This window comes from Protopterus annectens, chromosome 6.part0, assembly GCF_019279795.1.
Source record: "Protopterus annectens isolate FY-2018-M chromosome 6.part0, PAN1.0, whole genome shotgun sequence".
Classification (NCBI taxonomy): Eukaryota; Metazoa; Chordata; order Ceratodontiformes; family Protopteridae; genus Protopterus; species Protopterus annectens.
The window spans coordinates 270,581,689-270,609,188 of NC_056737.1; the positions used below are offsets into that span (position 1 = coordinate 270,581,689).

The 27,500-nt window shown below is 41.4% G+C and overlaps 1 protein-coding gene across 1 annotated transcript in view; it reads right to left on the bottom strand.

Annotated features, from left to right (window-relative positions):
• The window catches only part of LOC122804259 (transmembrane protein 87A-like), a gene marked incomplete in the record, with an annotated part of 1,166,529 nt that overhangs the window by 1,037,849 nt on the left and 101,180 nt on the right, over nucleotides 1-27,500 (bottom strand). Inside the window, 1 exon segment of the mRNA XM_044074023.1 lies at nucleotides 26,171-26,215. Coding sequence (XP_043929958.1) covers nucleotides 26,171-26,215 — 45 coding nt within the window.

The following is a 27,500-nucleotide window of genomic DNA, read 5'->3' on the forward strand; positions in this document are numbered from 1 at the left end:
CGTCAGTAATGTGAATTCTTTACTTTATTGCAAATTTGTTGGGTTATTTTTGTGGATTATAGTATTGTAGGACTGCTGATGTTGACATTTTATGAAGTTGGACTGCTGGAATGGTTTTCCCAGTGAGAAATGCTAGTGCTGTGGTGAATATCTGTTTATTTGTATAAAAAAAAAAATATATATATATATATATATATATATATATATATATATATATATATATATATATATATATATATATATATATATATATATATATATATGTATGTATATTAACCAAGATGTTAGAGTTAACTGTTAGATTAGAGAATTAGAATTAGAATGTGAATTAGAATTTTAAGGCAAATATTAGGCATTTATTACATTTATTCATTGTTCAAATGCACCTACAGTATAGCCAGGAGGTTGATTGTGGTCTTCCGGAGCAACGAAAGAGTTAACTATATGATATATTTTATATGTGGCCCCAAGACCATTTCTGTTCACTCAATGCGGCCCCAGCAAGCCAAAAGGTTGGACACCCCTGTCTAGTGAATCAAAACCACATTGTAAAGTATGTTTTCCAACCTGTTCAGCAGAATGCATTAAATCCTGTAAATCCTTATTTTCAGCACAATCAGGAATCAACATAATTTTCTGTTTAAGCACTCCAATAATATGTTGCTAATACTTTAGCATATGAAACTGGCAATTTAAGGCTCTGATGGCCAAGGTTGCAGATGTGTATACCTTCTTACCCCATCTATGCAGGGCCCTGAAATCTCTATCAAAGGGGGTAGGATTTTTGGCAGTAGTAGCCTTAATGCCCTCAGGATCCGCAGTAGGATTTTTAAAAAGGAACTTGTGAGAATCAGGAACCCTGTATTATCTGTCAGGATTTCTGGGAGCAGGAGGTAAAGGGCAGGGGCCAAGCTAGATTCCAAAAAGGCATTGTCAACAATGTTCAGAACAGGAGGGATAGCTAAAGGCCTGTGTTGGGGCAGGAGTAAGACATCTCCAAGCCTCTTTTTAGAATCAGAGTAATATTGGCTTTCCCAGTGAAAATGCTCCCTAAGAGTATGCAAGGTTTCACCAAAAGAAAAATCCTCTGGGGGAGAAGCAGAGGGAAAAGAGTCCTCTGCATCAGAATCCTCATATGTAGGATAAGGGTAAACCCTGGACTTCAGAGGAGACAGAAATTTCAGAATCCTGGTCAGAAGTTTCATAAGCAAATTCAGTCCTTGGTCTCAGAGGGAGAAGGTTGGCTTCCCCTGATTAAAGTAATAAGGTCTTCAGCCATTCTTATCAATTTGTTTTTTAGGCATAGAGGCCTGAACATGCAGTCTAAGCGTCGGTTTCCTAGGCATGGTTCGTGTTTTAGGCCTAGAAGAAGATGGCGTCAGTTTAATATGCAAGTCAGTAGGCCTGAATTCACTCTTGGAAGCTGGTGCTTGCACAGCGGCTCTAGACCCATCCAATGTAGAGGCATCCGCAGGTTCCACAAATGAAGCATCTCGCAGCATACTGGACTCCGAATGGGTGTCAGTAGAGGCCTGCAAATCTGAAGTAGCAGGTATCAGGGGCTGTGAAAGCACGAGTACCGGCGAACCAGCGACTAGTTTAGGAGAAGCGTCCTTGGCAGCTTTGGGCCTAGGTGCCCTGTCTGTCTTTATCTTTGCATTTTTTCGGAATGTCGGTAGTCAGGTGGCTTACCGAAGACATATCTGGATAATTGAACACAGTACCAAAATATTTAGAAGCGAAAATGTACCGACGACAAATAGTACGTGGTTTAAATAAGGCACAAGAAGTACAGTTGTGTACCTACCATAAATGTAGATGTTCGAGTGTATTCACTGTTGCAGTCATTACAATTGGGTTATCCTGCTGGCAGGCTACCCGCAGTCGGCCTGAATTCCAAAGTCCTGGTCCGGCGTCGGCTGCTGTCAGCTCCTCCCTGCTGTCAGTGCACCAAGGGTATAAAAGACGCAGCCGATGCCATTTTCTTCAGTTTTTCTTGCCCCAGATGTCAGGTGCCCCCAAAAGGGTAGGCTAATTTATGCCAATAAACATGCATGCAGTAAAGCAAAATTCTGCCTTCATCTACAAGCAAATTCCCCACACAGGTTGTATAGAATAGAGAAGTACAGATTAGACCCAGCAAAGGAAAGAAGGATGGTGGGTGGGTAAACCTGGACTGCAACAGTGATTACACTCAAACATCTACATTTATGGTAGGTACACAGCTGTACTATGTTAATAATGTTTCACTGTTGCAGTCATTACAATTGGGTTGAATCCCAAAGCTATGGTTGGGCGGCTGGGGCAAAACAGGATTAGGAGAGGCTATGAGGCCCTGCAGAACTGCAGTGGCAAAGCCTGCTCTAGATTTAGAGTACAGAGGTAAGTGATGGTGCTTTGTAAAAGTGTGCACTGAACTCCAAGTTGCAGCCTCTAACATGTCTTTGGTTGGTACTCCTCTGAGGAAGGCTGCTGAAGTGGCTGCTGCTCTGGTTGAATGTGGCCTAATGCCCTTAGACACTGACTTGCCATGCTGTGAATAGCAGAAACGAATGCAGTGACCTATCCATTTTGAAATAGTCTGCTTTGAGATAGATTTTCCTTGTCTGCAGCATATGCCACTAGAAGTTGTTCAGTTTTTCTGAAAGCTTTGGTTCTGTCCAAGTAGAAGCGTAGCTGCCTGTGAATGTCCAAAGAATGCAGAAGTCTCTCATCCTTATTCCGTGGGTTTGGATAAAAGGTAGGCAAATTAATTGTTTGATTCAAGGCCACACTGGACACTACTACTACTTCTTCTTTCAGCTTTTTCCCGGTTAGGGGTCGCCACAGCGGATCACCTTGTCCGCACATTGAATGGCAGTGGAGTTTTACGGTGTCGAGTTGCCAGCCCGGCGCCCAACCTTCCACAGAAGGCACACTCACACGCACACCCTTAGGCATAAATGTCGGGTTTGTCCTCAGAGAACCCTGTCCTGATGGAAAATGATAAAGGGTTCCACAGCCATGAGTGCCTGTAACTCTGAGACTTGTCTTGCAGAGGTTATTGCTAGGAGCAAAGCTGTTTTCCAAGATAAGAATTTTATATCAGCTGTAGAGGCTGGCTCAAAAGGAGGCAGTGTGAGTTTTTCCAAGACATAATTTAGGTCCCATGCAGGTATTGGTGCTCTCCTTGGGGGGGGGTCTTATGTTTTTGGCCCCTCTGAGGTACTGCCTTAGTAATGGATGAGAGAATACAGGTGGCTCTGTATTGTAGTGAGCTGAAATGGCAGAGACATGAATCTTAATTGAGGAAAAGGATAGGCCTTTGTCCAGCATCTCAGCTAAGTATTGTAAAATCTGAGGAATATTTGGCACAATTGTGTCAATTCCTTGTACCTGGTTCCAAGCACAGAATCTCTTCCATTTTTCTGCATAAGATTTCCTGGTGCTAGGCCTCCTGGCCTCCAAAATAGCATCCATCACTGCTTTAAACAGAGGCGTGTTTTGAATGGTTACATTATCCGCCATGCTGCCAGGTTTAAGGTCCTGAGGTGGCTGTGCAGGATCTGACTGTTTTGTTGAGTCAATAAGTGAGGAATTTGAGGTAATGTCCAGACTGGGCATTGAGACAAGCTCATTAGGATTGCGTACCAGTGCTGCTGGGGCCATTCTGGGGCAATCAGTATAATTTTTGGCTTCTCTTGTCTGACCTTTAGGAGTACCTTGGAGAGGAGAGGCAGTGGGGGTAAGGCATAAACTGTTAAGTTTTTCCAGCTGAAAGATAAGACCGTCCACTTTCCATGCTAGCTTGTGATGAGTCCTTGTGCAGAATTTCTGCAGTTGGCAGTTGTGAGGCGAGGCAAAGATGTCTATGTCGGGGCATCCCCATTTCCTTGTTATGCTGAAGACTTGTGGATCCAATTTCCACTCGTGGGGATCCATTAGGTTTCTGCTTAGTTCGTCTGCCAGAGAATTTATCCTTCCTGGCAGGTATTGTGCTTGCAGATGCACTCGGTAAGTCAATGTTGTGTCCCACTAAGTCATGGCTAGTCTGCAGAGGGGGTAGGAATGTGTGCCTCCCTGCTTGTTTATGTACCACATGACTGTAGTATTGTCCATCTTTATCAATAGTTATCCTGGATGAAGTAGATCCTTGAAGGCTGTCAGGGCATTTTGAACAGCTAGCATCTCTTTTTGATTGATATGTAGATGCATTTGGCTTGCGGCCCATGTGCCCTGAATACATCTTCCTGCCATATGGGGCCCCCCAGGCATAATCTAATGCAGCTGTTGTTAATATCTGCCTGGCTGTGGGTAAAGTGAAAGGCTGTCCCTTGTTGTGGTGACAGGCCTCTGCCCATCGAAACTCTGTTGCAGGCAGGGAATGAGGGTAATTATTGTTTCCAGGCTGTGACAATGTTGAGTCAAAACACTTTTTAGATACCATTGTAGTTTCCTCATATGCAGTCTTGCATATGGAATTAGCAGTATGCAGAATGCCATGAAGTCCCAAGCCTGCAGAATTTTTATTGCAGATAACTGGGTCTTTGTTGCCAACATTTTGAAATAAGTAGTCAGTTGTCTTTGTTTGTCTGACATGAGATAAGCCATCTGGGAAGTTGCATTTAAGCTTGCAGCCAGGAATATTATCTCTTGTGAGGGTACTAGTTTTGATTTATTTTCATTTACTGTGTACCCTAGGCATGTTGGTAATCTTTTTACAAACGCCAGATGCTGTAGTAGAATGTCTTTGTTCTCTGCTTGAATAAGGCAATCGTCCAAGTAAGGATAAATTTGTATTCCTCTTTGTCTGCAAAATGCAATAACTGGTGCCAGGCATTTTGTGAAGACTCTGGGCGCAGTAGATAAGCCAAAGGGCAGCGCAGAGAATTGGTAGTGCATTGAGCCAGCTATAAGGTATCTTCTGCATGAATGTCTGATTGGGACATGCAGGTATGCCTCTTTTAGGTCTAAAGTCAAAAGCCATGCCTTCTTGCCCAGCATGGGCAGAAGCTGCTGCAGAGTCAACATTTTGAATTTGGGAATATCCAGAAATGTGTTTAGAATAGACAGGTCCAGTATGGGTCTCCATGAATTGTCCTTTCTGGGCACCAAGACGAGTCTTGAGTAAAATCCTTGTCCCTGCTCTTGCTGTGGCACTCGCTGAATGGCCCTCATGTCCATGAGGACTGAAACTTGTTTTTGAGCCTCTGCCCATTGATTGTGTGGCAGGTTTGGCATTCTGTTTGCCCTTGGCAGGGTGTGAAAGTGGAACCTGTAGCCTTGAGAAACTATATTCAGGACCCATTTGTCAAGGGTGATCATGTGCCAATTTTGTGAAAAAAAGTGCTAGTTTTCCCCCTAAAGGGGCTGCCAAAAGTTAAGTGCTCAATGCTGGCAGGGAAAAGTCATTGAGACTGTTTCCTGTATGGCTGTGATTTATCTTCTCCACTTTTGGAGGTAGAAGCACCCCATTGTTTAGACCTGTATGAGCCCTGGGGCTGAGATCTGCCTCTGGGCCATCTGTATCTGCCTCTCTCTGGCCTGTCTGACACTGGAAAGGACCAATTCTTTGCAGGCCAGTTCCTGCTAAATCTGGCAGGTTGTACCTGTAAGAAATCCTTGACTGTTAGCATAGATTTAGCTTTGTCCTCCATTTTCTTCAACACCTCTTCTGCTTTACACACGATTAGGGTAATAGTGACAAGGTCAGGGGGAAGGAGGAGGGGATGACTGAAGACAAATGAAGTACAACTACTCAGATGGAATGTTATGGGAAGTACATAACTTCTTTACTTGAAGTAGTTGACTTCATTTGGTCTTCAACCTGTGGGACAGAGTCCCCAGCTGCCAACATCTGGGTGGCCTTCATGGAAGGGTATTCTGGAGCACCATGGATCCAAAAGATGCCCTACTCCTGAATACAATGTCCAATTTGCAATGAGATATGCATGTATGAGATGAGGACCAAGTAGATGCAGAACAAATGTCATCCAGCAACACCCTAGACCAAAAAGCCGCTGAGGTGGCCATGGACCTAGTGGAGTGTGATTTCAACTGACCCGGAGGGGAAATGTCTCTATCAGAATATCCTCAAATGATACATTGAGAAATCCAGTGAGCAATAGTCACTTTAGAAATTGGCTTGCCCATAAATGGTTTTGAATCGGAGACAAACAACTGATCAGATTTTCGAAAGGATTTTGTTCTGTGTAAATAAAAACCTCAGTTACCAGTGTACATCTAACAAGTGTAACTTGTACTCACCCCTATTTTTTTTGTGTGTATCCGATGGACTAACGCAGTAGGGGAGGTGAAAAGAAGAGGATGGGAAAGAAAAATTACCCTAAACTGCCCAAAAAAAAAGGTCAATTACCCAAAACACAGCTTGGAGCTCTGCGACCATGATGTGTAGCTTTTCAGCGGCAAATGAGATCAGAGGGAAGGAAGGAGATAGGGGAGCATTATGGGTTAGGGGAGGAGCTTGGAGCTCAGATCAGATGCTAATGATGCAGCAGTCTCAGATCTGATTCACATATGAATACCCACACCTTGAAGACCAAATGAAGTCAACTATTTCAGATCATGCACTTTACAAAAATTCTCTGCATTGCCAGAATTTTAACAAATTTGTTTTTGCCATAATTGATCAAGTCCCATGGAATATAAGGGGGGAGGGGTGCTTGGGAATCACATCTTTAATATGTTGAATTATTATGACAACTTAAAGTTGATGCATAAGCCTGTACTAAATTATATAATTTCCACAAAACCTGCTTTAAAACCAAGAGCAGATAAATTGTAATTTTAATGGTAATATTTAACACTGAAGTTATGACATGCAAGAGAGCCTACAGGAATTTTTGCAGGAGAGTGTAAACCCAGAGCCTCCTCACTCATCCCCCCCCCCCACGCAGCCATTCCAGTGTCCCATTACTTGGCTATTTCTCCCCAGTTGCTATAACGCTGTTAAAAACTTTCAGTGTGCATACTGTTTTATGGTTTACTTTACAATGATTACAGATACTTGGATTTAATTTACACTTTTATTTCAAATTTTATAGCACAAACACTGATGAACATTTCCTATACAAAGCAATAGTCTTACAATGAAAACAGACTTACCATTAGAACTTATTTCCATTTCAAACTCACACTCACTGAAACAGCACTGAAGCCCACATTCAAAGAAAATGCATCTGGTCAGTGGCAGGTTAAAGTTTATCTTTTGGCTGTTTTCAAGTAATAGGCCCCTTGCACACATTTTTAGGACCATGCAAAAGTCCTTTGCTTCACCTTCCTGACTGTATTAATTATAATATATAATAAATTAATTATATCCCTTGTATGATACAGCACCACTTGCTAGAGTGTTTTAAATGTATAGTTTTGAACACATTTCCAGTAAGTAATAAAACAAAATGTAATTATGACAAACTGCCCAATTCAGAACATTTCAAGCATAAAAGGCCATTCAAACTTATGTCATTACAAACAACCAATATCAATTAACATACGCAATCTCTGCACAAGTAAAAGTCATCCAAATAATTTCACATTAAAGAGATCTGAAACTAATGGAGATTGTTGCTAGAAAACAACTTTAAATTTAAAAAAAAAAAACTTTAACTTTCTTTTAATTAAAAAAAAAAACTCCTGGCCAGTCAGTTCCAGGGAGGTGCAAGTGCCTGCCTACACACTTGAGTACATGTATTTGTAGTTTTATATGTTTTTAACACTGTGGCTTTAAATACTTAAAAAGGTTAATGACTTTTTTTTTTTAAATGGTGTATTGTCAGGTGGGATTATGTTCTGATGAAGACAAAGTTTCAGTGTGTGGATAAAAGCGCTTAATATTTGTTTATTAAATTAAATAGATTTTGCTCTTCATTTGGCATTCACAGTTTTGGGTTATCATTTAGTAGTGCCTTACTGTCCTCTATGCTGTATTACACATTCAGTGGTTGAAAGTTGTTTTCTACGTGCTTGTACCCATTTTGGGATATTTCTTTGCAACAGTGGAGAAAGTTTCACTCGCAAAAAGTCTCTCGGTGTGCTTTACTATTAGAAGAATGAGAAGCAGAGTAACCCTCTGCAGGATGGCACACTATGTCGGACAAACACAACTATTTCCTCTCTAGTCTTTTCTGCATCAAGCTTTGATTCTCCGGGGAAATAAATATTCTAAAGACAACTGGATACACCAGCTTTAATCTCATCTCTGCCTCTCAAAATTCCCCGATTGTTGGAAAAAATGTTTCTCTTTTGTCTAATGCACAGCGAACAATCATTTTCCACACACTCTCTAATTTTAATGCTTTGCCTTTTTGCCACAGTTTCGTCAGGGTGAATGATTTCAGCTGGTAGGTTTGCAACTTCACTGCTACAGGTCTTGGCTGCTTTCTCTCAAAGCCAGGTCTGGAGCATACACAACACAGTGTGCCCTTGCAATTAATAGTTCCTGCTGGAGAACACCAATCCAGTTGCATATTTGTGTCATCATAAAATTAAATACAGGTCTGTTCTTTCTAGTTTCTGTGGTACAGCAGAAAATCTCAGATTTTCCCTGTGTGCCGTCCTATAATGCTACCATTTTTTGAAACATTTCTTCTTGAACAGTCAACTACTCAGCCAGCCTTTTCGTCAATTCATCCTCCAATGTTTACAGTTTTATCAGCTCATCTGAATATCTGATTAAACCTTCTTCCATTTTATCCAGCCTTTTGTTATTGGAAGTGATACAGTCATTCAGGGTGTTAAGTTTATTTAAATCAGCTCCGAGCACATTTGACTTTTATCCTCTAAGTTGCTGGAAGCTATACTTTGCACCAAAGCTGGAGCTTGAACTTTTTTTTTTTGGTTAACAGCTGCAAGATTCTTCCCAGTCAGCATCTTCTTTTTACCTTTTCTAGTTTATATTATTTCAGGCTCTTTTAATTTCTTCTTTGCGGTCATCCAGGCAGTATACTTACTAACCAATAGCCGAACTTACTAAAAGTGACAAAGTTCTGGTTTATTTTTTCACAATGAAAAAGCTAAGGTTAACTAGTTAACCAGTGTGCAGTCATCTTAGAAAGTCAGCCTTATGTTTTTGAGAACCCTATTGCCACCCAATTTTATCAATCCATACAGCGTATCTTGATCAGCCTGAAATGTTTCATACTGCAACTCTCTTCAGAATCATATATACACTCTGGAATCCTTGGGATCAATAAAGTTGTAACAACTTGGGTCTACAATTGGCTGTACAGTTATATGCAAAACGTTTAAGAGAGGACATCTTTTCCTCAGATATTAAAAGAGACTCCACTGTTTGGCATAAACACGCTGATGACTTAACTACAAAGTAAAGTCACCACCTCCCTTAAAGCAATACTTCAAATTACACATGAATGTTGCAGAAGAAATTACCTTGCCTTAAATATCAACAAGTGCAGCATTCTAGCCGGCTCAGTGGAATAAAGGAATAAAGCCCTGACAACATCATGGGCAACCCAAGTTCAAATAGCAGCTCGGGCGTCTGCAGGAGATGGCAAGGGAGGATGGAGTGAGCATTGCTTCACCTATACTGGTGGGGGAAGAAGATGCCTCTGGTTCATTACATGCAACATACCTAGCAGGAATACTAGGTGTTACCTCCCTATGGAGCTTGAACCTAGCAAGGCTATGCTGCCATGTGAGAGATGTACAGAAATCAGAGGAGATTCACCATGTGGACGCACACTTACCTCAAAGGGTAGCACACGGCAAAACTTGAAAGACCAGCTGCAAGAGAGAGGGGCACTCTGCAAGGGAAAGAGTAGACCATCCTTCATGACCATCAAGTTGGCCTGCTCCTCACCACCTGATTTTTACCACAGTGAAGACGCAAACTGTAACTCTTTGGCAAAAACAAGTGGGCCCTATAGGGCTCTCATTTAGCCCTGGGACTCCCAACTCCCACCACCACAAAATGAACAAGCAGAGTGGGTACAAGTTACAGGAGCCATCTGATGCAGTGCTGCTGGGGAGGGGATTAAAAAAAAGTGCAGCATTCAGGCATTTGGCAAAAACTCCCTAGCATCTTTATACAGTACTGAGGGCAACAACTTTAAAATTGACCTGATAGCCTTTGTAGATTGCTTTCTTTCATTTAATACCCACATAGACTTTAAAGTTGTCCATCTGTTCCTTTTGTGCTTGAGAACCATGCAAATCAAGTAACTCTCTATTTATACAACTTTTATCAGACCAATTATAGAATACTTTACCCTGTTGTGTAGCCCACTCAATTAGTATTTGGTGCACATTCAAAATGTACAAAGACTTCTCACAGACAGAACTGAAGTGCTTTAAAAGCAATCTTACAGCAAATGATTGATTACAGTAACTCACTTGTCTGTATCATATCATTTTACTACAGAGATTTAAGGAGAATTGGTGACCCCAGTGAGAGAGCAGCAAGCTGTTTTCAGTGCTTTGTTACAAAACCACATCAATTAGCTAAAATCTAGCACTCACAAACAGTTAAAACCAATACAAAACTTTAGAAGTCACTACTAAATTTTAAAGAAAAAAAAATTAAAAAAAATTTGACCAGTCACCAAAAGAATTTAACAATTTTCATGTCTGAAAAAAGTGCTTTCATCCACCAACTAGACATCAGACTTGCATGACTACAGAATGAAGACCTCTCAAACTCAGCAAAGACATTCATACCTTCAGGAAAGAACTGAATGGTTAAATGGGTAACCGTGGTTCCCACCAACACATTAAGGGAATCAAGCTCCTCAGTGGAAAAAAACACTTACGTTTTTCTACCAAACATGAACAAATATGATTACTGCCATTCTTATCTCCCGTAATGAACTACCACCAACTATTTCACAGACTATGCTTAATGGAAAAGATCCAAGAACATCTCTCCATGAAGAGTTAAACATTATGTCACAGCCTGCTACATTAGTGGCATGCACATTCAGCTAGACCCGTGAAATTCACTTCTGTCACTCGTCTAGTCAGGACGCAATAAATGAGACTTTGTGGGTTCTGTTCAAACAGCTTTATTATGTACAAACACATCAGGATTGAGGCTTAATACTTTTACTCGGGTAAACTTATAAACAAACTGGCTATTACATTCATACATGTTCACCCTCTTGGCTGCACCATTTGTATCCTCACTGTCTCTCCTCCTTTAAATGAACAAAGAAATCTGCTCAATTTATCATAGCTGGATTTTTGAAAAGAACGCTTTGTGAATAGTTGAGCTCAAATTGCCTTGTTGTTCTTAGCTTTAGGCCTCAACAAACTGGAACTGATGGGCAATGTTGTTCTGGTCTGCCTAGATAGAAGTCTCTGAGCATACAAGCCAAGTATATCGTCACAGGGTATATTTCTGAGATCAAGTAAAAATCAAATAGACATTGGTATTTGTGACATCTGCGCACTGGCCCAGCAATCAAGGAGCTTCAATCCTCACAACTAATACCAGTGAGGAGCATCCACATAGGGCAGGATAACAAATACACACACAATAAAGTACAATTTCCCTTAAGAGATCACAGTCAGTCTGGGGCTGTTTATCCTTTCTCTCCAGATCCCCAATAAGACTCCCCACTGGCACAGCTATAAGGTACAGATCTCAGCTCCCCACTGACACAGCTATAGGGTCCAGATCTCAGCCTAGTGGGCAAGCTAAAACCTCCAGCACCCTCTGTCCAACCAGTGCTTTGTGTCCTTGCCCAAGTAACTGACACACACACACACACACACACACACACACACACACACACACACACACACACACACACACACACACACACACACACACTCTCTGAGATAGAGTTATATACAAACTCACAGACAACTCCTGGGGAAGGCTGGCAAAGATTCTCCAGCTGTGCCTCCTTTCTGCCCAGTCTAAAAGGTAGCACCAGCTGCCAGCACCCACTAATATTTATCAGCTACTAAAAAGACCCTTACTAAAGGGTGTCCAATTACTGTGCAATATTACTATCCAAACGGCAAGTGTAACTGAACAGCAAAGATTACTGGAGTGACTTGGACAGTATCACTATATACACGCAATGTACTCTAGAGCTTAAATTATCTCTACACAAAACAGCCACAGTTGAAAGGTTTAAAATATTTAATAATAAATGAAAACACAAGACAATACCTCTTACTACACAGTGTTAGTCAAGAGTTCAGAGATCACAGAGAAATGCTTAAAATACTACAGTAGAAAAGTACTGACATCAATACAGAAAAAACTAATCTAATCTTCACGTTTCCTAGCTATATCTAAGAAAACACAATTCTAAAACAAACTTGCATATACAGCATAGGCAGTGCTGGTGATGCTGGATATTCTGAAGACAAGTGCAAAATGCTCTCCGATTCTCTCATTTTAAATTGATAACACAGTGCTGCTTCACATTACATCATTCTTAATCTTCTGTTTTCCCAGACTAACAGAATCTCGGAGGTTAATAGCCTTTTTGATCTTGCAGCTGGTCAGGAAGCCAAAGCAATAAAAGAAATTATACATGTAAATTCTAGCCATTAACTCTGGCCTCAAAACAATAGGAAGAATTGTTTCATTTGGACATCTCGGCTCCAAGTTTTGACATCAAACATTTACACAATGCTTATCAGCCTTCCTGCAACAGAGTGCACTGTTGTTACATTGTTGCAGTTCCACATTTAACAGCATTTTCTTCCACTTAACACAACAAGCCTGTGGCTTATATTAATATTTACAAATGATATAATTATCTACAAACTTCTATCTGGCTAGGCTGACAGCCTTCACCTATCTTCACATACCCCCCCCCCCCCCGAGAACTCAAGCTAGTTTTTCAAGGGACCCTTGAGAAACGTTGCTTGAGAGGGTCAGGTCTCGCAGAGTATACCTTACCCCATTCCCTATCTTGAGAGCCCATCAGTGTTGGCATTGCTAATCTCACTGCGGTGCTGCACTGACATATCATATGCTTGCAACCCCAGGCTCCATCTTAGTAGCTTGGCATTTTGTTAGCTGGCTCTGTGTAACCATGTTAGGGGATTGTGCTCTGTCACTACAATGAATTTTCTTCCATACAAATAAGGCTGAAGTTTCTGCAGTGCCCACACTACGGCTAGACATTCCTTTTCTACAGCTGCATAGCATTCCTCCCTGGGTTGGAGCCTACGACTGAGATAAACCACTGGGTCCTCTTCTCCCTCTAAAAAATCTGACCAAATACAGCCCCCACCCCATGGTTTGAAGCACCCACCTGCGCAATAAATTCTTTGCTGTAATCTGGACTGGCTAACACAGGGGGTCCACCCAAAGCTTCAAGCTTCTGGAATACCTGCTCACGTGCTGTGGTCCACACTATCTTATCTGGCCTGTTCTTCCTTGTCAGGTCTGTGAGGGGAGCAGCTATGGTACTATAACTGGGGATGAACTTTCTGTAGTACCCTGCTGTCCTAAGAATGCCCTCACCTGCTTTTTGGTAACAGGTGCATGCCATGCCTGAATGGCTTCTACAATGGCAGGTTCTGGCCTGATCTTACCACTCCCACTCAATGTCCCAGGTAGGAGACATCTGCCATACCCACCTGACATTTGCTGGGCTTAATGGACAACCCTACCCTCTGTAGTCTGCCCAGCACCTCCTTGACATGTTGAAGGTGCTCTTGCCAGGAATGGCTGTAGATGGCAATATCATCTAGGTAAGCAAGGGCAAACACTCCTGCTAGGATATGATTTACCAGTCTCTGGAAAGTCACTGGGGGCATTTTTCATCTCAAAGGGCACCTTTGTGAACTCATACAAGCCAAAAAAAGTCACAAAGGCTGATTTCTCTCTAGCACTGGGAGTCAAGGGCACCTGCCAGTAACCCTTGGTAAGGTCAATGGTTGTAAGATACTTAGCCTAACCCAGCTGTTCTAGGGTCTCATCTGTCCTAGGCATGGGGTAAGCATCTGATTTCCTGTATTCATAGGTGTGTACTAGGCTAAAAGGCCCTGGAGCCTTCACAAGCCTAGCCCATAAGATTACCCTGGCATTGTGCCACCTGATCTTAGTTCCCAGTGCCTCGGTCAAGTAAAGCCACTGGAGTGATCCCTGGGGCAAATTTTCTATTTCCCATCTACTCATCAAGATTCCTCTTGAAGAGGGAAAGTGAGGTGCTCTGCTTGACATGTATAGGAAGTCTATTCCAAAGCATGGGCAGTCTCTGGGTTATAAACCTGTCCCTCCAGCATGTTCTGCTGATTGTGGTAATAAGGATGAGGACTCTGGAGCATGTGGTGCGGAGGGATTGGGATTTCTTCAGATGTAGCATTGCAAACAAAGCTAGGTCAGACATGGCTTTGTTAAGTCAAGCACAGAGCACCTCTAAGGAGGCTATATGAGACATCTTAGTTGGAGTTTTTTTTAAGTCTGTCCATACAGGACAAATGTTTAAGGCCTACAATCCTCTATCTGAGATACTTTTGTGGCCTCTCCAGTTGTTCCAGGTGTTTAGTGATGTACGTGCCAAATGGGGCATTGTACTCAAAGATTGGCCTAATGAGGGAAGAGTAGTGGAAGACAATGACCTCTTTCTTCCTGGATGCAAAACCCTTAGTAATGAGATGTGCCCCACTGAAGGACTTTCTGACCACAGTGGCAATGTGGTGGTTAAAAGAGTGGTTACTGTCAACCTGTGTTCCTAGATCTCTTATAACACCTTCTGATGTGGTAATTCATGGGAACAGGGTTTTTCCCCAAAGGGGATGACGACACATTTTTTGGCATTGCATTTAAGGCCATGGCTCTGACACCAGTCATCGGTCTCAAGGAGGCCACAAAGAACCTGGTGCTGCCATCCTTCTTTGGCACCACCACTCGGAAGGCCCAGGGACAGTTTCCCTCTTGAATTACCCCTAGTTCCAACATCTCCTGTATCTCCTCCCTCAGAGAGTCTGTTTGACTCTCTCAGGCACCCTATAAGGGGCCTGCCTAACAGGCCTTTGGGGTCCTGTATCCATCTGGTGCTGCACCAGGTGGGTGCACCCTGGTTTCTCAGTGAACATGTCCCCAAACTCCTGAAACACTGCTCGGACTTCTCAAACCGGGGTAGAAGATAGCTGCTGGGACATTGCTACCCCTTCCACTGAGGTGTCAGTCCGAGCCTCACTGAGTAGATAAGTCACCAGATCAACCTCAGACTCTTCCCGCAAGCCACTGCAAATACTCAGCACAAGGGCCTCCCTATCATGGTACAGTTTCATCATGTTAACATAGTATAATTTGTGCTCCTGCCTAGCAGTTCTGCCATGTAGATAACATCACTTACCTTCCTTACCACCCTGTAGGGTCCATCCCAAGCTGCTTGCAGCTTGTTGTGTCTGACAGGAATGAGAACCATTACCTGCTGCCCTACAGCATACTCTCTAGCGCAAGCATTCCTGTCATACCATACCTTTTTTTGTTGTTGGGTTTCTGCCAGGTTCTCCTGGGCCAAGCCCATGAGTTCCCTGAGCCTTGTCCTGAGGTTTGGGACATATGCCAAAACAGACTCCTTGCGGGATTCACACTCACCTTCCCACTCATCTCGAATTAAATCTAGAGATCCCCTCACCCTATGCCCATACAGCAACTCAAAGGGTGAAAAACCTGTGGATTCCTGGGGAACCTCTCTGTCAGCAAACAGATGGGGCAAATATTTGTCCCACTCCCTCAAACTGGTCTGCAAATGCCCGTAGCATGGACTTGATTGCAGAGTTTAACCTCTCAACCAGATCATTAGTCTGGGGATGGTAGGGGGTGGGGTCCTCATGTGCTTCATCCCACAGTACTTTCACAGACAAGTGAGCAGGTATGACATGAAATTGGCACCTCTGTCAGTCAGTATTTCTTTTGGGAAACATACCCTGCTGAAAATCTCTAACAAAGCATTTACCACCTTTTCTGACTCAATGGAGAAAAAATCTTGTAGCATAATCTACTACTACTAGGATATACTTTTTCCCTGAGGAATTTGAGGTACTCGGAGGCCCCACAAATATCCATAGCTACCCTCTGAAATGGCTCCTCAATCACAGACAAAGGATCAAAGGAGGTCTCACCCTGTTTCCTGTCTTGCCTAACTTTTGGCACTGCTCACAGGTCCTGCTGTACCTCGTTACATCTCTGGAAATTCCAGGTCAATAGAAGTTCTGTATACTAAGTCTCTTTGTACGTTTTATGCCCATATGACCTGCAAAGGGAATATGATGGGCTATGGCTAGAAGCGCCAGAAGGTAGGCTCTAGGCACTACAAACTGCTGTACCCTCTCATCTTCGAGCCCTCCCTCAGGGGTCAACTCTCTATACAGTAACCCTTTGTCCCAGTATATAGATTACCCCTTCCCTTCAGAATCAGGTGCCTCACTAGCTACCTACCTCAAGCCTTGCAATGTAGGGTCTGACAGCTGAGCCTGTCTCAACTCTCTCTTTGGAACCCTTCCCAGCTCCCCTTCCACAAGAAGTCTGGCATCCTCTGACAGTGGTGCCTCTGTCAGCCTGGGTACTGCTACTCACCTCTACCTTTGCAGTCACTCTGTCCAAAGGAACATCAGTACCCACAAGCAGCTGTGGCTCACCTTCAGTCTTACTGCTACAGTGTAGCTTCCTTCCTGAAGTAACCACCTCACCAGTCCTGGCTGCAAGTATGCGGTCTGTATGGGTCTCTCCCAGGCTACCAGACTCTCATGCTTGTCTCGAAGCCTGACTGCATGTAACTGCATTAACACATATTACTGCCTCATCAAAATCCTTCCCCATCAGGACATTTGCAGGATGGTAGTTCGGTACCCCTGTTTTCGCAAGACAACCTGCTATTGGCATTTTGTCTTCCCCATTTACTGTCTCTCGCACCTTTTGTTCCCCACCTTGCCTCCGTGGACATCTGTATGCCACATGGCCCCACTGGTTGCATTCAAAACATTTAAACTCTAGGTCCTGGACGTATACCTGATCTAGTGGCTTCCCCTGATACTGGCAGATTCTGTTGGGGCAGTCTGTGCTGCTCACCATGGATTCCTTTAGACCCATGAGCAGTACTGGGGGTCCCTTTCCTGTACAGGGATGCCCTGCTTGCTAGGTATAGGTCTCCCTTCTTTCCCAACGGTCTGAAGTAGCGCATTCTCTACCAGTTAACCAGATCCTGATGTCCTCAGGCAAAGTGCTAAGGGCTTGTTCCCTCACCAAAAAGGTTGACCAGCCCTTCAAAAGTGTTGACCTGACATCCACTCACCCACCTATGAAAACAAGTGCTCAGTTCAGCAACATATTCACATACATTTTCATTTGCCTTGCATCTATGCTCACAAAACTTTTTCCTATACGTTTCGGGTGTTAGCTTAAAAAATTCTAAAAAAATAGTTCTTAGCAGTATAATCAAAACATTCACAATCAGAAATTTTAGACAACACAGTTGCAGCTTTACCATGGAGTAAGGGGTTCAGGAACTGTACCTAGAGTCTTTGACCAACATCATACTGTTTACATACCCCCTCAAACATATGAATGAGGCTACAAAAATGATCCTGCTCTGAAAACTGCGGAAAAATGTTATTGATCTTTTATGCTTCTGGGGTCCAGTTACTCCCTTCCCCATTACCTCCATGACCCTGGCTAAGAGTCAGCATCTCCTTTTCACGCTGCCTCTGACGCTCCTTTTCCACAGCTTCCATTTCCAAACGCCTGGCCTTCAACTCAAGTCTCTTTAGCTCCAGATGGATTTTTAAGTCCTCTGCACAAAAGATGAGCTGTCCATTTCCTGAGTGTTGTACATCTCCACGGCCAGTCTGATCATCTTCCTGGTTACTATCTTCTGCTGCAGCAGTGACCAAAGCTGCAATCATGTCTGCCTTAGTCAGGCTTCCATGCACCAGTCCTTTAGCCTGGCACATCTCAGCCAACTGGCTCCTTGTCACCTTTCCATACTCTACTGCTGACATGCTTGCCTGCTCTCCCTGACTAACTAAGCTAACAAAAGAAATAAAACAATTGTGATCTGAACTCTGAGTATTCAGTGAATGGCTGATTTAGAACACAAAAACACCTTCAGTAATCACTGTACACAAGCTGAAGGAATTCACACTAACCACACCACAAGCCAATTAGTATGTGCCAACCAATTAATATGTGTTGTGGATATCCCACCACTGCCAAACAATTAATATGCGACTCCTGTGATCTGGCCCAGCAATCAAGGAGCCTCCTCACCATTAACACCAGTGAGGGGCCTCCACACAGGAGAGGATAACAGATACACAGACAGTAAAGTACAATTTCCCTTATGAGCACACAGAGACCACAGTCAATCTGGGGCTGGTTTCTCCCTTTCTCTCCAGATTCCCAATAAGACTCCCCACTGGCACAGCTATAGGGTCCTGATCTCAGCATAGTGGGCAAGCTAAAACCTCAAGCACCTTCTCAAGCACCTTCTCTGTCCAACCAGTGATTTGTGTCCCTGCCCAAGTAGCTGACACACACACACACACACACACACACACACACACACACACACACACACACACACACACACACACACACACACATATGAGTTATATACAAACACACAGACACTCCTGGGGAAGGATGGCACAGATTCTCCAGCTGTGCCCCTTTTCTGCCCAGTCTAAAAGGTAGTACCAGCTGCCACCACCCACTAATATTTTTCAGCTACTAAAAAGGCCCTTCTAAAGTGTGTCCAATTATTACTGTGCAATATTATTATCCAAATGTTAAGTGTAACTTAACAGCAAAGCTTATTGGAGTGACTTGGACAGTATCACTATATACATGCAATGTACTCTAGAGCTTAAATTATCTCTACACAAAACAGCACAGTTGAAAGGTTTAAAAATATTTAATAATAAATAATAAAAACACAAGACAATACTTCTTACTACACACTGCTAGTCAAGAATTCAGAGATCACAAAGAAATGCTTAAAATAATAAAGCAGAAAAGTTCTGACATCAATACAGAAAAAAAAAATCTAATCTTCTTATTTCCCAGCTATATCTAAGAGAAAACAGTTCTAAAATAAACTTACATATAGAACATAGGCAGTGCTGGTGATGTTGGATGTTCTGAAGACAAATGCAAAATGCTTCCTGATTCTCTCTAAATTGATAACAGTGCTGCTTCACATTACATGATTCTTAACAATTTTCTGTTTTCCCAGGCTAACAGAAACTCAGAGGTTAATAGCCCTTTTGATCATGCAGCTAGTCAGGAAGCCAAAGCAATAAAATAAATAATACATGTAAATTCTAGTCATTAACTCTGGCCTCAAAACAACAAGAAGAATTCCTTCACTTAGGCAATCTCACCTCTGATTTTTGGCATCAAGCAATTACACAATCCTTGACGCATCAGCCATCCTACAGCAGAGTGCACTGTTACATTTCTGCAGTTCAGCATTTAACAGCATTTTCTTCCATGTAAGAGAACAAGCCTGTGGCTTATATTAATATTTACAAATGACAAAATTAGAATTCTATCTGACTACGCTGGCACCCTTCACCTATCTTCACAGTATTGTCATCCTTTGACATTTCAAGTAATTGCTTTGCACTCTGCACTGCACATTCAGCTAGACCATTAGAGTGTGGATATTCTGGAATACTATTAGCATGTAAAAACTTCCATTCTCTTGCACATTTCCAAAACAACTGACTAGTAAATGGAGTACCATTGTTAGAAATAACTGTGTGGACCATCATGGACTGAGAAATGACGTTTCAACTTAGTAATAACTAAGAAGTGGACGTTAGGTAGTAAATCAATCTCAAACCTGTTCAAATAAGAGTATGCCAATACTAAGTAATGCTGATTATTCCACTCGAATGTAACAGTGGCTAATGTTGACCAAAGTAGTTCAGGAACTTGACTTAAGTAAAGCGGTTCTTTTTGCAAATGCGATTTAGCACTATTATACAGTGAACAAGATGAAAGTACTTTATCAATGTCTTTTATAGAGAAGACCAAAATACTAGTCCTCTCGCCCTTCATTTGATAAATTCAGAACCTGGGTGACCACGATGTAAAATCTGGACATATTCATGCTGTAAGAAAGTAGGAACAAAAATTTTAGGCCTTAGAAAATACGGCCATCTTCCATTAACATCTCATCTCTAAGGAAAATAAGTTTGCATTTGAGGTGGTACACTAGCTTGCTTTGATGACCATCCAACATTAATGCAGTGATTGAGCTTCTGCAAAATTTTATCAGTCTTTGTATAAAACTCAGCTCATCAACTCTTGTGGCAGAAAAAATTTCACAATTCCATGATATCAAAGTCAAACTTCTCTTAACAAAGCTGTTTCATTGTATTTTTGGGCGATCTGGATAACGTATCAGCCAGATACAGAAGTTTACCTTTTGCACAGATCATTTTGAAGGTGTACTTTTGCAATATGAGAATAATTCTTTTAGGAGAGGAATGCATAGGCTCATTTAAAATAGTAACTAAAGGTTGGTGATCAGCTTCAATCTGAATAGCTCGACCATAGATATAATCATGAAACTTGGAACATGGAAACACTATTGCTAAAAGTTCTCTCTCAATTTGTGCATACTGCATTTCAGTTTGGGTAAGATTTTTTGATGCATAGGCTACTGGTCTGCCTTCTTGAAGAATGACTGCACCAAGATGAAATTTTGAAGCATCACAGGAAAGGGTTACTGGTTTGTTAACATCATAGTATCTTAATGTAGGTGGAGTGGCAATTTTACTTTTAAGATCATCAAATTCTTTCTGGTGCTGATCTAAACAAGACCATGTAACATTTTTACACGTCAGCTCTCTCAAAAGGTGCCAACTCACTGAAGTCTGGTATAAACTTGCCTAAATAGTTAACCATACCAAGAAAATATTGCAGAGCTTGAACATTATCTGAAGGTAGCATCTTGAGAATGGCTTCTTGTTTAGATGGGTCTGGTTGCAAGCCAGTACCAGTAAATAAATGACCTACATACGTAACTTCTGGTAGTCTGAATCTGCACTTCAGGGGATTAAGCTTTAAGTTCACTTCACGTGCTCTGTCCAGAACTCTCTTAAGGTTTCTGTCATGCTCTGCTTCACCATTGGCTCCAACCAATAAATCATCTACTATTATAGCACAGGGATAACCTGAAAAAATTTGCTCCATTGCATGCTGAAAGTCTTCAGTTGCAGAATTTACTCTAAATGGCAACCTGAGGAATCTACATCTGCCAAACGGGGTACTGAAAGTAGTCAGCAATGAGGATTTGCAATCAAGCATACTTGCCAAAATGAACTCTCTGCATCCAAGACAGAAAAAACAGAGGCATTTGGTATTAGAGCTGTGACCTCTGACTGTGCGCATTGGATGATGCTGTCTCTCTTCAATGTTTTGTTCAAATCTCTTGGATCAATACATATTCTGATTTAATCTGAGCCTTTTTTGCGAGCTGCTACCATAGACGAAACCCATTCAGTTGGCTCTGCAACTAGACAAATTACACCTTGTTGCATCATTTTATTTTAACTGAGCATTGACTATATCCTGCATGGCTATATGAACTTTTCTTGCTGGTCTGACCACTGGACTTACTTCTGGGTCTAATTACATAAAATGCACAACTGGAAGTTTTCCCAACTTGTGATTGAAAACAGCTTTAGTAAAACTGGAACTAGGAAATGTGCTATGACGAACTTTGGCAAAGGAAAGCAGATTCACTCTCATACTGTCTCCAAGACCCAATAATGACTGCAGATGTCTTTGAACCAATAGAACAGCAAGTTGTAAGAGTTATTGGCCAAACAACATAAAAGTACTACTGAGCATTCGGTCTGAATGTTGCCACCTCCATAAGTTTCGCACAGCCGGCCACACTGAGTTGCTCATTAGCTCTCACTTTAGCAGAAGTACCTACTGACATAACATTACACTGTGAATCAGTGTCTACTTTGAGCTTGGTGGATTTACCATTGATCCGAACAATACATTTCTTGTTAATAAATTCACTTCTTCAACCTTTTCACCAACTACAGATACACCATCTACGTAGAAAGTAGACTGCTGCAATTCTGCTTGATCAGTTTGCTTTTTTGAGTGACATTTCTTTATAACTGTGTGAGGTTTACTTGATTTGCAAAACTTTTGAAAATGACTCCATTTCCTACACTTGTGGCACTGCTGACTAAATGCTAAGCATTTCTCTCTCAGACACATGATTGGCTCCACAATGACGGTTAACAAGGTTGAATTTGGATTTTGCTGACTTAACACTTGTACTGCACTGAGCACGCACCTTTCTTAGAACTTGCAAGAAAACTATGTGGTTTCTCTGGCGAACCAGCAGGGGCTGTGGCTGCATGTGCTTAAGCCTGCTTCTGTTTGTCATGTGTTGCATACTGTCTATATTTACTCTAGAGCTCGTTGAAACCATATTCTTATCACTTGCAAGCATACTTGTCTGCCTTTCTGTAACTTCATGGATTTGACAAATCTGTATAACTTTGCTCAATGTTAAATCACTCTCACAAATCAAAATCGTTCTCACTGCAGCACTATTAATACCACACACAAGCCTGTCCTTTATCATGTCATATTTTAAATCACCAAACCGACATGTTTTAGCTTTCTTTCTCAGGTCAGTTACATAAGCTACAAATGTTTCCCTTGGCTTCTGATCTCGTGTGAAAAACAAGTCTCTCTCTAATGTAATATTTGTCTGGGGGGGGGGTTACACATCTCTCTGAATTTGTGCTTCAAACACCACCAAACCCTCCCCTGGTCCTCTCTCTCCTATTACCCTGTCTTTTTGTATGCAGCTCCAGTTTTTACTAACCTACAGTCTTCACTTCTCTCTAAACTAGAGCAAACATGCAATAAAATAGCAAGATCCACCTCTAATCTCCCTTACAAATCCCACCACTGCCTCACCCGTAAATCGTTACAATGGCCTGAATTCCCTAAACAATTGTTTCTTTCTCAAATGCATATCACACACTCAGAGTTCTTTATAATCACACTTCACGTCCCTCCATCTCTAATATTGTATCTCTATATAACCCCCAACGTCATCTTCATACATCTGACAAACATCTTCTTGACATTTACAAACCTTCAAAAAATATTGGTAAGTCCCTATATAAATACTCTGTAGCTCACACCTGGAACTCCCTTCCACTTAAAATAAGAAATATCCCCCGTAAGTTCCATTTCAAAGTACAACTCAAACACTACCTTATTAAGACCTGGTCCTGCCCTTGCCAAGCTCTGACCTGATATCCAAATGATTTCTTCCTAAATGCTACTTTTGATTATTCTAAGTTTTTCACTCTTTTTATTTGCCTTTTTCTACTTGCTCTTCTTTACAGTACATCTGCAATCAGGTTTTTGTAAATATTCCTACTCTGGGATTATCCTGCTCCTATTGTATTGGATTTTTTGAAATTTATATATAAAAATATATTGTCTTTGTTGATCTTATTTTATGTAAATGTTTGTCAATATTACTGTTGTAATGTTTAGTCTTTGTATTAATTACTGTTTTCTGACATGTCTGCAACTGTAAATGGAGCTTTTCTCCAAGTCTCCACTGAAAATGGGCCTAAATAAATAAATTCAAACACTTGAGGTCTTCCTTTGATTCAGCCTGTACAACAATATGACGGTTTTCACGTTCTCCTTCACATATTGCTGGTGAATACACAAGAGCTCTCTTTCTACGACCTCTGACCCACCTAGGTTTAGCAAATGAATGCCCTAGTGCTTGCATCTTTGTCTGAATAAGCTGCTTGTATAAAAATATTGTACTCTTTGTTCAAATATTCTCCAATTCACTGCAATATTCTGATCAAATACAAGTGGTGAGGGCTTCCGAAATCCATCTACCATATTAACACATACCTGTTTTGCAAACATGCACGAACATACAGACATGCCAGAAATCTATGCCAGTACTTGTAATTAGGCTCAACAGCACAACAAGTCTCTAAATTACTGAACTCTTGTTAAATAAGTCACTCGGGCACTGTAACACTCTTGAAATCATCATACTGTAAGAAATCAGCCCTAATCAGTGTAAGAAACATTCAAATAACTGCACTGTGCGAATGAACTGGGCAGGAGAAGCTCAGAGCAAGAAACATTTAGAAGCAATTGCATTTTGGGAATAAATAGCACACTGAAACTCCTGCAAAGTGGCGGTACTTCACTAAGCAACTCTTTACAGTACAAGACACACACTGTTATGCGGCACTTTGCGAACAGACACACCCAGCACAAGAAACTTTTCAAAATGGCTGTACTTCAAGGAACAGTTGCATTTTGCACGCTAACAGACTCTTCAGACTAAATGCTCAGTAATAAGCACACACTGTAAGCACTTTTACAAACTTTGAGATACTTAGAATAACTTTAGTTATGTCCTGGATACAATACAAAGTCTTAGTTATGCCAAAACACAGCACTTTGCCCAAAACATGCAGTTGCCTTGCTTCATTTATGCTTACTGTGCCCTTTTTGCCATTATATTTGTTCTGCTCATTTAATCTCTTTTCATGCCCCTTGTACTTTTCTTCTGCCCGTTTTACTCTAAACATGCCAGTTTTGCTTTAAACATACTTGTTTTGAAACTCTGAGGTAATTTCTGACCCTTTATGAGCTTTGCTCACTATCATTTTATCAAATATAAACATTTCGCTTAATCAAAGAACCTTTTGTACCTTTTTGCTCGTTTAATAATGCGATTTGTTCACTTGTAATGCTCAGTTTCATCACTTTTACAAAATAAACTAGTCATGCAATGTTTAGTTGCCTTTGGTGATTTTCCAGCTCCCTTTCGTGTTCACTTCTCTTAGTTTACCTTCACTGTTATCTCTGCACTTCGTGGCATGAATTATCAGTCTCTGGCATCCCTCTTCTGTCTCCATGTCGCTCGTCTAGTCAGGATGCAAAAGATCAGACTTAATGGGTTCTTTTCAAACAAATTTATTGTGTACAAACATCAGGATTGAGGCTTAATACTTCAACTTGGGTAAACTTACAAACAAATTAAACTTATAAACAAATTATTACATTCATACATGTTCACTCTCTGGCTGCACTCTCAAAATGGCACAGAGTACAGCACGTGCTCGCTATATACATATGGACGTTCAGTCCTTGAAACGCTTCTTAAAGACACAGCACACACACACTGTTCTACAAATACTAAAAGATCGGAATGGATTTACTGCAAAACCTGTTTCTAGTGCTGGGTAGCCCTTTTGTTTGGGGAGTGGAGAAAGTTCCAATAAAATTCGAATGGAAAGTTTCCAATCAAGCCCAACAGGCAAAATGCCCATTCCCTACGGTGCAGTGCTAAAATGCTCTCAAACAAATTGTATGAATCATCAGCACCTAGGCCGAGCTGTCAAATGTTTCAGCAGCAAAATTCAATTCGTGAGTAAGGCAACAGCTTTCAGGTGTGATACTGATGAATGACTGTAAAAAGTAGACAAAAATATTACAAACTCACAAGGAAAACACAAAAGGCAGACCTAAAAAGTACACATTTTTTCTGCACAATAACATGTATTTCAGTGGCTATGAAGCTGGATTAAGAATGGTATACAAGGGCATGTGCATGTATATATGGGAGTGCAATTTGGGTGCTAAAGGTGGAGGAGATACAGCCCTAAATTACGCAACAGTTAGGAAAACAATTTAAATTTTGTTTATTTTTTCTCCAACCTATTCGCCCAACTACAAATACTTGTAAAGACAAAAAAAAAAAAAAAAAAAAAAAATGCTCCGGTCACTTATCTTGAACTCTGAAGTATTCACAGTCCTCTTCCTCCCTCAACACATCCTTACAATTAAAAAAAAAAAAAAAAAAAAAAAAAACTGGAACTGCCAAACACACTGGGTTTGCCAGGATGCAAGGGCACAGTATGTTGCTGATGGCATTATTCCAGTTTGTACAGGAGTTTAAGAAAACATGAGTGACTATCTCAGCTCAGAGAAGGGAACGCACAAGTATGGATTACTGCCCTTCCATCAAAGTTCACAAAAAGCTACTTCACCTCTCTCTATTATCAGCTTCAAATGTGAAAGGACAAACAGAATAAATAAATCAGCAACAACACAAGCATTAATAAATGTGACCACAAAAATGCAAAATTAAGCACAACTTTTTCCTTTGACTTTAAAGGAAACACTCACCAAAGCAATGAGAGAAGTTTGCACAGGCCACTTGTCAATGTAAAGCTGAAAAAGAAGGAAGATATAAAATCAAAACCCATCAAAAATATATCAGTTTTTACTACTACAGACTTGTGCAGTTATGTTCAGAGAGGCACTAAATACTGTATGCAAATGCACATTTAAGAATACTTTTTACTTACCATTTTTTAGTTCACTATATTTTAACAATTTTACCTAAAGTGTTAATAAATTTATTATCAGGGCCACTGAAAAGTACCAGAAATGTTTAATCAAGAAGTGTGGAAATATTCTGCAAAAATTGTGGGATTCAGTACTCCCCAGTACCCTCCAATACTTCATAATATTATGATGCAGCTTGAGTTAATCACACAGCTTGGTGCCCAGACATAAGTTCATAGGCAGGTACTAGGCTATCGACCTTAAGGCCTATGTAAGCCTAGCCAACAAGGTTGCCTGGCTTTCGCTACCCATGGATGCTAATTACCTGCACCCCTGTCTAGTGATTCCTGGGGTGAATTTCCTATTATCCATCCACTCATCAAGACTTTTTTTTTTTTTTTTTTTAAGAAGAGTGCTAGTGAAGAACTCTGCTTGACATAGATAGATAGCTTTTTCCAGAGTATGGTAAGTCTCTGGGACAGGAATCTATCCCTCCAGCATGTTCTGTTAATTGTGCTGATGAGGTTTAGGTCTCTAGAGCAAGTGGCCCTTAAGGATTGGGATTTCTTTAGGTGTAGCATGTCCAACAGCTCAGGGTTTGACACAGCTTTGTATGTTAGGCAGAGATCACCTCAGAGTAGCAGATATGCTACGGAGTACAGCTGGAGCGTTTTGAGGCAGTCAGTGGAGGGAAACTATTTGAGGCCCATAATACTCTTTGTGAGGTATTTTTGTGGCCTTTCCAGCTGTAGCAGATGCCTTGTAAGGTACATTCCAAATGGGGCACTGTACTCTAATAGGCATGATGAGAGGCGGGTAGAGGCTCTTTTTTTCCAGGATGAGAACCCTTTCATGATGAGGTGTGCCACGTAGGATTTCCTGACTACTGTGATGATGTCATTATCAAAGGAGAGGCTACTGCCAACTAGAGTCCCGTCATGCCTTCAGCATAAAGTGGCCTGCCGCCTATGTGGTAGTCCATGGTTACAGGGTTATTACCAAAGGGGATGGCAATGCACTTTTTGATGTTGAGCTTGAGGCCATGGCGCTGGCACCAGTTATCAGTCTCAGTGAGGCCTTTTTGAAGGATGTCCACGTCGTTTAGGGAGTCGCCTATGGCACCCAATTTGTAGTTATCTTCAAACTGTCAGCCAGAGGCCCTCTGTGT